Below are 12049 nucleotides of genomic sequence, written 5' to 3'. Positions count from 1 at the left end.
CAAAATAACGAACGCGTGTGATACATACTTTACAACGTTTCACCAAATTTCACAAACAATAAACTTCGAAGAGTTGTCCATTTATCAAGAAGAACAAATCTGACTTATGGAAAAGTAGCGATGACAAAGCTGTCGAAATTTCACGACTTCTTCATACAGAGTCCAGGTAAGAAGGACATTATGGGTTATTACTGTCGAAACGACGGATATAAATCATTTACAGACCATCATGGAAGAAAACATTATCAGCTGGTGGTCAGTCTAACGAGAAATAACGAACTCTGCAGTTTTCGTGCTCTCCACAAGATGGTAATCTTGGTTACTTTAGCTGCGCATGCACACAGACAGGAAGTGGTGTCAGGTACAGACAGGAAGTTCCAGGTTAAAGGTGAGTCGGGAGGAAGTGGAGAGGAGACATTGTTGGAAGTGGCAGCAGAGGAGGTAATAAGATATTATTTTATAGTTACACGCAGTAACCCCTCGTCATGTCATGTCCGTCCTCTTCCTCCATAGTCATTGCAACGTCTTTTATCTCCAGCAGATGACAATACACACATATATAGTAAAGACCTATATAAATATAGCAACACCCCATTATACTCAAATCAAATGCAAATTTAAAATAGACTCTTAATATAGTAAACTTTTTTTTTACACATATTTTGGGGTTTTCGCCCTTTTGCTTTGGCCAAATACAAAAACCATCGGCCACAGTCTAAGCCAAATAGTCAGCAGTGGGAAAAGCAGCTCCTCTGGGTCAATTACTTGAAATCTTCCCAAATTTTTTTTCTTGGGGTTTGGCAGGTAAATGTAAACTATTCCGAAGCTATAAGGAAATGCCATCGTAGATTGCGTGACCGCATGAACAAGGATGGATGAAAAACGGAGTCAGTTGACCGAGAGGATAATAAACCTCACCCTGGAGATCATCTACCTGCTGACCGGAGAGGTGAGGAGGATTCTGGGAGGTCACATGACATCACTCTTATCTCTATTAATAAAACACAGACCTGACCGGAGAGGTGAGGAGGATTCTGGGAGATCACATGACATCACTCTTATCTCTATTAATAAAACACAGACCTGACCGGAGAGGTGAGGAGGATTCTGGGAGGTCACATGACATCACTCTTATCTCTATTAATAAAACACAGACCTGACCGGAGAGGTGAGGAGGATTCTGGGAGGTCACATGACATCACTCTTATCTCTATTAATAAAACACAGACCTGACCGGAGAGGTGAGGAGGATTCTGGGAGGTCACATGACATCACTCTTATCTCTATTATTAAAACACAGACCTGACCGGAGAGGTGAGGAGGAATCATGGAACGTGATCTGACATTTACCGTGGTCTTTACAGAGTTTTCCTCTGGTGAAGTCTGGTGACCAAGTGACCATCACAGTGCCTCCAATTCACTCTCTGATACCTGAGGAAAACAGTAAGCAGAAGATTGTAGAAGTCACCAGTAAGATCACAGAGCTGCTGACGGGAGAGGTAAGTAGTGCTGGGAATTCTGGGACATTATCCAGTAACAGACAAGGGATGTGTCTGGATGGTGACTGTATCATTGTGTGTGTCAGGTTCCTATAAGGTGTCAGGATGTCACTGTCTATTTCTCCATGGAGGAGTGGGAGTATTTAGAAGGACACAAGGATCTCTACAGATATGTTAAGGTGGAAAATGAGGAGGTCGTCACATCACCAGGTAAGAGAAGACTGGACTATTAATGGTACCAGGTTGTTGTTACGTTCTTGTGACTTTAAACTATATTAATAATATTTAAAAATTGAGTACAAGCATTTTCCGCATAACTAGTAATTCCATACAATGCAATCCCATGACTGAGAACAGAAATGTGTTATCAAACATAGAGAATATTCTTCTGTTTTAAAAAGATTTAGAAAGATTGAGAAATTCCCTACATTTCATGTTCCCAACAAATGAGGAGGAGATACTGTACACCATAAGAAAAGTCCATCTCCATTCCTCAATATAACGTCATGTTCCCAACAAATGAGGAGGAGATACTGTACATCATATGAAAGGTCCATCTCCATTTCTCAATATAATGTCACGTTCTCAACAAATGAGGTGGACACCATCAGAAAAGTCCATCTCCATTCCTCACTATAACATCATGTTCCCAACAAATGAGGAGGAGATTCTGTACACCATAAGAAAAGTCCATCTCCATTCCTCAATATAATGTCATGTTCCCAACAAATGAGGAGGAGATTCTGTACACCATATGAAAGGTCCATCTCCATTCCTCAATATAATGTCATGTTCCCAACAAATGAGGAGGAGATACTGTACACCATATGAAAGGTCCCTCTCCATTCCTCAATATAACATCGTAGATCGGATCGGCTTTATGGGTCTACCCAATTCTACAACAGAGGTTTGTGAAAGTGCTTGCTGCCAGACAATGAAAAATAAATGTGATTTGTACATTAATCACTGAAAATCTCTTTCCAACAGATGAACATGATATCTGGAATACCTCGATGGATCGTATTATGTCCTCACCAGATTATAACACAATAGATAATAGGATTGTACCATATTCCCCAGAAGTAAAGCACAATGCCCAAAATTTAGATCATAGATTTTACGTTGTGGATAGATCAGCAGATCTCTCTAAACCTGAGGAACCCTCTGATGGGTTACGACCTGATACCTCAAAAATGTATACAGGAGTTCTCAGTGTGGATAGATCAGGGGATCCCTCCAATCCTGAGGAACCTTCTGATAAGTTCTGTAACGATACCCCAAATATTTATGCAGAAGTTCACAGTGTGGGGAGATCAGGGGATCCTTCTAATCCTGAGGAACTTTCTGATAAGTTCTGTACAGATACCTCAAATATTTGGGCAGAAGTCCTCAGTATGGAAAAATCAGAAGGTTCCCCTCATCCTAAAGAACCTGATGATAAGTTACATACTCTTACCCCGAGTATCCTTCCAAGAATTTACTTTGGAGATGGGAAATCAGGTCCTCCTAGTCCTAAGGGATCTTCTCTTGAGAATTCAGATACTGTTCTATACAAAACTGAAGAGATATTTCCCTGTTTTATGGAAGATAAATGCAAAACTGAAGAAATATTTCCCTATTCTATGGATGATCAATGCTTACCCTCGACATCAATTCTTGCTGTACACCAGAAGGTGAACTCAAAAGAGAGACCGTTTTCATGTTCCGATTGCGGGAAGTGTTTCTATTCAAAAGCACATCTTGTCAGCCATACAAAAGTTCACAGTGGAGTGCGGCCCTATGCCTGTCCAGAGTGCGGGAAACGTTTCATGTCGAAATACCATCTTACAAGACACGTAGGTCACCACACCGGAGCACGCCCCTACGCCTGCCCAGAGTGCGGGAAATCTTTCTTACAGAAATACAACCTTCGCAAGCATCTGAGATGCCACACGGGTGAAAGACCTTATCCGTGCACGGAATGTAACCAGTCTTTTATGCAGAAAGAACATTTAGTGAGACACTTTAAAACTCACACAGGCGAGAAACCTTTTTCATGCGCAGAGTGCGGGAAATGTTTCACATTTAAAGAGTGTCTAATAAGGCACAATAAAGTTCACACTGGAGCGCGGCCGTATTGTTGTTTAGAGTGCAGGAAATGTTTTGCTGAAAGAGCAGACCTTCTTACACACCAGTTTGTTCACAGGGGCGAGAGTCCTTTTTCATGTTTGCAGTGTGGGAAATGTTTCACAAGAAGACAGAACCTGATTAGACATGAAAGATTTCATGCAGGCGTGCGTCCGTATTCTTGCAGGGAGTGTGGAAAAAGTTTCTCGCTGAAAGCGCACCTTATTAGACACCTGAAAATTCACACGAATGAGTTTCCATATTCATGTTCAGAGTGCCAGAAATCTTTCCGTGATAAAAGAAACCTTATCACACACCAAAGGAAGCACACGGGGGAGCGGCCTTTTTCATGCTCGGAATGTGAAAAATCTTTTTCTCGGAAAGATAGTTTCATTAGGCATTGGAAATCTCACATTGCATTGCAGACATAGCCATGTTTCAACAAAACCTCTTTTCACACTAGAGAAGATATCTGGGTGAGCATTCCTTTTCATATATTTAGTGTGGGAAATGTTCAAAAGACATATCACACTGGTGAGCTATCTTTTCCTTATTCAGAATGCGGGAAATCCTATAATCAGACTCTCCCCTATCCTGTGCAACTGTGTCTCTGCAGCCTCTCCTCCTCCCCTCTCCTGTGTGACTGTGTCTCTGCTGCCTCTCCCCCTCCCCTCTCCTGTGTGACTGTCTCTGCAGCCTCTCCTCCTCCCCTCTCCTGTGTGACTGTGTCTCTGTAGCCTCTCCCTCTCTCCTCTCCTGTGTGACTGTGTCTCTGTAGCCTCTCCTCCTCCCCTCTCCTGTGTGACTGTGTCTCTGTAGCCTCTCCCTCTCCCCTCTCCCCTCTCCTGTGTGACTGTGTCTCTGTAGCCTCTCCCTCTCTCCTCTCCTGTGTGACTGTGTCTCTGCAGCCTCTCCTCCTCCCCTCTCCTGTGTGACTGTGTCTCTGCAGCCTCTCCCCCTCCCCTCTCCTGTGTGACTGTGTCTCTGCAGCCTCTCCTCCTCCCCTCTCCTGTGTGACTGTGTCTCTGCAGCCTCTCCTCCTCCCCTCTCCTGTGTGACTGTGTCTCTGCAGCCTCTCCCCCTCCCCTCTCCTGTGTGACTGTGTCTCTGCAGCCTCTCCCCCTCCCCTCTTCTCTGGGACTGTGTCTCTGCAGCCTCTCCTCCTCCCCTCTCCTGTGTGACTGTGTCTCTGCAGCCTCTCCCTCTCCCCTCTCCTGTGTGACTGTGTCTCTGCAGCCTCTCCTCCTCCCCTCTCCTGTGTGACTGTGTCTCTGCAGCCTCTCCTCCTCCCCTCTCCTGTGTGACTGTGTCTCTGCAGCCTCTCCCTCTCCCCTCTCCTGTGTGACTGTGTCTCTGCAGCCTCTCCCCCTCCCCTCTCCTGTGTGACTGTGTCTCCGCTGACTCAAACTTGCACTTTACTGCTTCTTAGTTGGCAGGTGTGGAAATGGAAAAGTAATCACCCTAAAACGAGGGTCCTTAAAGGGGTTGTAAAGGTGCATTAAGGTGAAAAAACATCTGACAAACCCGCCCACCCCCCCCCCCTCCGGTTTTATTTACCTGACCCCTCAAAGTCCGGTGCTCGCCCCGGACATCCTCTTCACTGCTCAGCCTGGCCGTTGATTGGCTAGAGTGGATGGATTGAAAGCAGCGCAGCCATTGGCTCGCGCTGCTGTCAATCACATCCAATGACGTGGCGCGCCGGGGGAGGGGGCGTGGCCGAGTGATACTGTGAGCGGCTATGGCCGCCGGCTGTATCACGGGAATGCGCCCGCAAGCACTCAACACCATGTGAGGGAGCTCGCATGAAGGTGTTGAGTCCTTGCAGGGGGGGGGGGGAGCCGAGGCAGCCGCCAAGGGACCCCGGAAGACCAGGTTTGGGGCCACTCTGTGCAAAACGAGCTGCACAGTGGAGGTAAGTATAACATGTTTGTTATTTAAAAAATATATATATATATTTTTAGTGATCCTTTAAGTCTATTAAAATGAATGGTTCAGGGGATATGTGTTACCTGTTATATATAATTTGTATCTGGTGTTTATGTAAAACAAAATGTATATGTCTTGTTTGTATCATAATTAAAGCTGAATTTTATTCTGCTTAAATTTTGCCTTCCCTTTTTTACATACCTTTCGCATGAACTTACCCACACTGTACCACAAATCTTCCTTCTATTAAAAAAAACAAAACAAAAGCTGCAACGTTTGAAAAACTCTTTAGACTGCGTCCGATAAAAAGGACACTATGGGTTACTAATGTTATATTTGATTAGTTAAAGTTATGGATATAAATAATGTACAGATCTAGTGGTCAGACTAGTGAGAAATAACGAAATCTGCAGCTATCACAGTTTTCACAAGATGGCAATCTTGGCCATTCTCAGTGGCACGCACACAGACAGGAAGTGATGTCAGGAATAAACAGGAAGTTCCGGGCGAGAGGTAAATTGGGAGGAAGTAGAGAGAAGACATTGATGGAACTGGCAGCAGAGGAGGTAATAAGATCTTATTTTCTATTTACACCCAGTAATCCTCCCGTCATGTTCCGTCCTCTTCCTCCATAGTCACTGTGATGTCTGATATAGTTTATAGACCGGATACATCCTAAATATAGAACCATTTATCCAACTGTCCATCCAGAGCCTCTGGTTTATAGACCAGATACATCCTAAATATAGAACCATTTATCCAACCGTCCATCCAGAGCCTCTGGTTTATAGACCAGATACATCCTAAATATAGAGCCATTTATCCAACTGTCCAGCCAGAGCCTCTGGTTTATAGACCGGATACATCCTAAATATAGAGCCATTTATCCAACTGTCCAGCCAGAGCCTCTGGTTTATAGACCGGATACATCCTAAATATAGAGCCATTTATCCAACTGTCCAGCCAGAGCCTCTGGTTTATAGACCGGATACATCCTAAATATAGAACCATTTATCCAACTGTCCATCCAGAGCCTCTGGTTTATAGACCAGATACATCCTAAATATAGAACCATTTATCCAACTGTCCATCCAAAGCCTCTGGTTTATAGACTTTATACATCCTAAATATAGAACCATTTATCCAACTGTCCATCCAGAGCCTCTGGTTTATAGACCGGATACATCCTAAATATAGAGCCATTTATCCAACTGTCTATCCAGAGCCTCTGGTTTATAGACCAGATACATCCTAAATATAGAGCCATTTATCCAACTGTTCATCCAGAACCTCTGGTTTATAGATCAGATACATCCTAAATATAGAACCATTTATCCAACTGTCCATCCAGAGCTTCTGGTTTATAGACCGGATACATCCTAAATATAGAGCCATTTATCCAACTGTCCATCCAGAGCCTCTGGTTTATAGACCAGATACATCCTAAATATAGAGCCATTTATCCAACTGTTCATCCAGAACCCCTGGTTTATAGACCAGATACATCCTAAATATAGAACCATTTATCTATTAAGTGTATAACCTTCTATTGAGATTCTCTGCCTGTGGAGACCACGTGGCCACACCAATGACGATGGACGAAGACAGAAGTCAGATGACTGAGAGGTTATTAAACTTCACCCTGGAGATCATCTACCTTCTGACTGGAGAGGTGAGGAGAACTATGGAAGCGTCACGTGATAAGCAATATTATCTCTATCGCTAAAGCACACGAGGTGATGGGCATTCTGGGATTTCACATTAACTTTATCTTTAAACAGAGTTTTCCCCCTGTGAAGTCTGGTGACCGGGTGACCATCACAGTTCCTCCATCTCACACGCAGATACCTAAGAAATATAGCAACAAGAAGATCCTAGAAGTCACCAAGAAGATGATGGAGCTTCTGACAGGAGAGGTGAGGAGGATTCTGGGAATTCTGGGACATTATCCAGTAACAGACAAGGGATATGTCTGGATGGTGACTGTATCATTGTGTGTGTCAGGTTCCTATAAGGTGTCAGGATGTCACTGTCTATTTCTCCATGGAGGAGTGGGAGTATTTAGAAGGACACAAGGATCTCTACAAGGATGTCATGATGGACAATCAGCCGCCCCTCATATCACCGGGTAAGAGAACAGTGTAATTTATATAGTAGACCAGTGAAGCTGAGAAAATTGTGTGTCAACATGTTCTACCCACATGTTCCCAACAAATGAGGTGGAGATACTGTACACCATATAAAAGGTCCATCTCCATTCCTCAATATAACGTCATGTTCCCAACAAATGAGGAGGAGATACTGTAGACCACAAGAAAGGTCCATCTCCATTCCTCAATATAACATCATGTTCCCAACAAATGAGGAGGAGATACTGTACACCATATGAAAGGTCCATCTCCATTCCTCAATATAACATCATGTTCCCAACAAATGAGGAGGAGATACTGTACACCGTATGAAAGGTCCATCTCCATTCCTCAATATAACGTCATGTTTCCAATAAATGAGGAGGAGATACTGTACACCGTATGAAAGGTCCATCTCCATTCCTAAATATAATGTCATGTTTCCAACAAATGAGGAGGAGATACTGTACACCATATGAAAGGTCCATCTCCATTCCTCAATATAATGTCATGTTTCCAACAAATGAGGAGGAGATACTGTACACTATATGAAAGGTCCATCTCCATTCCTCAATATAACGTCATGTTCCCAACAAATGAGGTGGAGATACTGTACACCATATGAAAGGTCCATCTCCATTCCTCAATATAATGTCATGTTCCTAACAAATGAGGAGGAGATACTGTACACCATATGAAAGGTCCATCTCCTTTCCTCAATATAACGTCATGTTTCCAACAAATGAGGTGGAGATACTGTACACCATATGAAAGGTCCATCTCCTTTCCTCAATATAACGTCATGTTTCCAACAAATGAGGTGGAGATACTGTACACCATATGAAAGGTCCATCTCCATTCCTCAATATAATGTCATGTTCCCAACAAATGAGGAGGAGATACTGTACACCATATGAAAGGTCCATCTCCATTCCTCAATATAACGTCATGTTCCCAACAAATGAGGAGGAGATACTGTACACCGTATGAAAGGTCCATCTCCATTCCTCAATATAACGTCATGTTCCCAACAAATGAGGAGGAGATACTGTACACCATATGAAAGGTCCATCTCCATTCCTCAATATAATGTCATGTTTCCAACAAATGAGGAGGAGATACTGTACACCATATGAAAGGTCCATCTCCATTCCTCAATATAATGTCATGTTCCCAACAAATGAGGAGGAGATACTGTACACCATATGAAAGGTCCATCTCCATTCCTCAATAGAACGTCATGTTCCCAACTAATGAGGTAGAAATGCTGTACACCATATGAATGGTCCATCTCCATTCTTTTTCACAGTATTGTCATCATTATTCATAGTTGTCTGCAGGAGTGAGAATCAACTACAATAGGATTCCCCAATGGTGACTAATTATTCATTAATGTACTGGTTGATAGACCTGAGCAGACCATTTACACAATTAATGTGTTTCCTATAATAATTATAAAAATCTCTTTCCAGCAGGTGGACACAATGTTCGGAATACCTCAGAGGAACATCTTGCGTACTCTCCAGACTATAACACAATAGATAACGGGATCATACAATGTTCTCCAGAAGTAAAGCCCACATCTCAAAATTTACACCGCATAGTTTGCTGTGCCGATATATCAGTAGACCCTCCATATCCTACAGATACTTCCTACAATTTCCATACTGATACCCCAAATTTTTATCCTGGGGATCGTAATGTGGATGGACCAGAAGATCTATCTAACGTTGAGTATCCTTTAGATAAGTTCCATGCTATTACCCCGAATATTTTTCCAAGAATTCACCTAGCAGATGGGACACGAGATCCTTATAATCCCGAGGAACCTTCTCCTGATGATTTCGATGCTGTTGTAGTGAAAATCGAGGAGATATTTCCATACTCCATGGACGATAACGGCTTGACGTCGGCCTCAACTCGAACGAATGCGGGAGAGCGTCCGTTTTCCTGCTGCGAGTGTGGGAAATGTTTCAACACAAAACCCTACCTCGACGGCCACAAAAAAGCTCACGGCGGAGCGCCTCCCCACCCGTGTTTGGAGTGCGGGAAAAGTTTTGCCTCGAAATCGCATCTCACGAGACATTCCATCCATCACACGGGGGCGCGGCACTACTGCTGCCCGGAGTGCAGGAAATCTTTCTTGCACAAAAGCGACCTCGCCAGACATCTGAGGCACCACACGGGGGAGAGGCCTTACGTGTGCTCGGAGTGCGGCCTGTATTTCATGCAGAAAGGTCACTTGACCAGGCACCTCAAAGTTCACACGGGCGAGAAACCCTTTTTGTGTGCGGAGTGTGGGAAAAGTTTTCCCCGGAAGGATACGTACATCAATCACCTGCAGGTCCACATGGACAAAAAATCATATACGTGTAAGGAGTGCGGGAAGGGTTTTGCGCTCCGAAGTATGTTTATCCTACACCAGCGAACCCACTCAAGGGAGCAACCAACCAAATCTGAATGTGGGGAGCTTCAAAGCGTGGACATGGTTGAGAAGATCTTTCCATGGTCGGAGAGCGAGATGTCGGACTTTGTAGGACCTCAGGGAGTCCACCCCGCCAACGAACCCTCGGAACACGTCCCCCACGCCCATATCAAAGTCCGCGCTGTAGAGAAGCCGTTTTCGTGTTTAGAGTGCGGGAAGAGTTACAGTCAGAAAAGGCACCTCCTTACGCACAAGAGAATTCACACCGGGGAGCTTCCTTTTAAGTGTCCAGAGTGCGGGAAACGTTTCAACGAGAAAAGGTACCTCGTTAACCATCAAAGAAACCACATTGGCTTGCGGCCTTTTTCGTGTTCGCAGTGCGGGAAGAGTTTCACGTGGAAGGAGAGCCTGATCAGGCACAAGAAGTTTCACAACGGAGTGCGCCCGCATTCGTGTTCGGTGTGCGGGAAAGGTTTCACCCAGAGGGGAGACCTTCTTAGACACCAGAGGACCCACGTGGACAAGTTTTTTTCATGTTAAGAGGGAAGGAAATGGTTTCTGTCACAAAAAAAAAGGATATATTTTTTTTAAATGGCAGTAAAGTGACCTGAGGGTGAGCGTTCTTTTTATAGTTCGGGAAAAGGAGAGAGAATTCACACGAGAGAGACGCCATAATCATGTGTGGAGTGCGGAAAATATGTTTTTTTTTTTTTAAATAAAGTCCTCTTGTTACACCAGAGAATAGACATGTCCAGCATCACATGTGGGTGTTACCTGGGGAAGGGGGGGGCGGTCTGCATGCAAATACAGTCGCTTTGGAAACGCCCACTCCTCCAGCCTGACCTCCAACCATTAAGGTACAGTGCCTTGAAAAAGTATTCATACCCCTTGAGATTTCCCACATTTTGTCATGTTACAACCAAAAGAACGTAAATGTATTTTATTGGGATTTTATGTGATAGACCAACACAAAGTGGCTCATAATTGTGAAGTGGAAGGAAAATGATAAATGGTTTTCTAAATGTTTTACAAATAAATATGTGAAAAGTGTGGGAGGTACATTTGTATGGCGCCCCCCGGAGTCAATACTTTGTAGGACCCCCTTTCACTGCAATTACAGCTGCAAGTCTTTTTGGGGATGTCTCCACCAGCTTTGCACATCTAGAGAGGGACATTTTTGCCCATTCTTCTTTGTAAAATATCTCAAGCTCTGTCAGATTGGATGGAGAACGTCTGTGAACAGCAATTTTCAAGTCTTGCCACAGATTCTCAATATGATTTAGGTCTGGACTGTGACTGGGTCATTCTAACACATGAATATGCTTTGATGTAAACCATTCCATTGTAGCTCTGGCTGTATGTTTCGGGTCGTTGTCCTGCTGGAAGGTGAACCTCCGCCCCAGTCTCAAGTCTTTTGCAGACTCTAACAGGTTTTCTTCTAAGATTGTCCTGTATTTGTCTCCATCTATCTTCCCATCAACTCTGACCAGCTTCCCTGTCCCTGCTGAAGAAACTCATCCCCACCACATGAAGCTGCCACCACCATGTTTCACGGTGGGGATGGTGTGTTCAGGGTGATGTGCAGTGTTAGTTTTCCGCCACACATAGCGTTTTTCTTTTAGGCCAAACAGTTTTGGTCTTATCTGACCAGATCACCTTCTTCCACATGGTCGCTGTGTCCTCCACATGGCTTCTCATAAACAGGACTTCTTATGACTTTCTTCCAACAATGTCTTTCTTCTTGTCACTCTTCCATAAAGGGCAGATTTGTGGAGAACACGACTAATAGTTGTCCTGTGGACAGATTCTCCCACCTGAGCTGTGGATCTCTGCAGCTCCTCCAGAGTTATCATGGGCCTATTGGCTGCTTCTCTGATGAATGCTCTCCTTGCTCGGCCGGTCAGTTTAGGTCAGGGATCCTCAAACTACGGCCCTCCAGCTGTTGCAGAACTACACGTCCCATG

At 44.1% G+C, this 12049-nt stretch overlaps 2 protein-coding genes across 3 annotated transcripts; both read left to right on the top strand.

Annotated features, from left to right (window-relative positions):
• The first annotated feature begins 365 nt into the window (after positions 1 to 365).
• Positions 366 to 5687, top strand: LOC141104749 (uncharacterized). The gene is made up of 5 exons (XM_073594454.1): positions 366 to 441; positions 805 to 949; positions 1365 to 1499; positions 1586 to 1709; positions 2487 to 5687. Exons 2-5 carry the CDS (start codon positions 872 to 874, stop codon positions 4034 to 4036), a joined length of 1887 nt encoding a protein of 628 aa, XP_073450555.1. The 5' UTR covers positions 366 to 441; positions 805 to 871; the 3' UTR covers positions 4037 to 5687.
• Positions 5688 to 6006: 319 nt separating this feature from the next.
• LOC141104750 (uncharacterized) lies at positions 6007 to 10827 on the top strand. 2 transcript variants are annotated; one of them, XM_073594457.1, is made up of 5 exons: positions 6007 to 6097; positions 7086 to 7203; positions 7313 to 7447; positions 7536 to 7659; positions 9136 to 10827. In XM_073594457.1, the coding sequence occupies exons 2-5, from the start codon at positions 7120 to 7122 to the stop codon at positions 10623 to 10625; spliced, it is 1833 nt and encodes a 610-aa protein (XP_073450558.1). In that variant the 5' UTR covers positions 6007 to 6097; positions 7086 to 7119; the 3' UTR covers positions 10626 to 10827. The 2 variants fall into 2 exon arrangements, with proteins under 2 accessions (XP_073450558.1, XP_073450557.1); XM_073594456.1 differs by having other exon boundaries at positions 9133 to 10827.
• Positions 10828 to 12049: the final 1222 nt, after the last annotated feature.

The sequence above is a fragment of the Aquarana catesbeiana genome, linkage group LG08 (assembly GCF_042186555.1).
Source record: "Aquarana catesbeiana isolate 2022-GZ linkage group LG08, ASM4218655v1, whole genome shotgun sequence".
NCBI classification, from domain to species: domain Eukaryota; kingdom Metazoa; phylum Chordata; class Amphibia; order Anura; family Ranidae; genus Aquarana; species Aquarana catesbeiana.
Note: the sequence above shows the minus strand (reverse complement) of the source record. Positions and strands in the feature narration are given on the sequence as shown.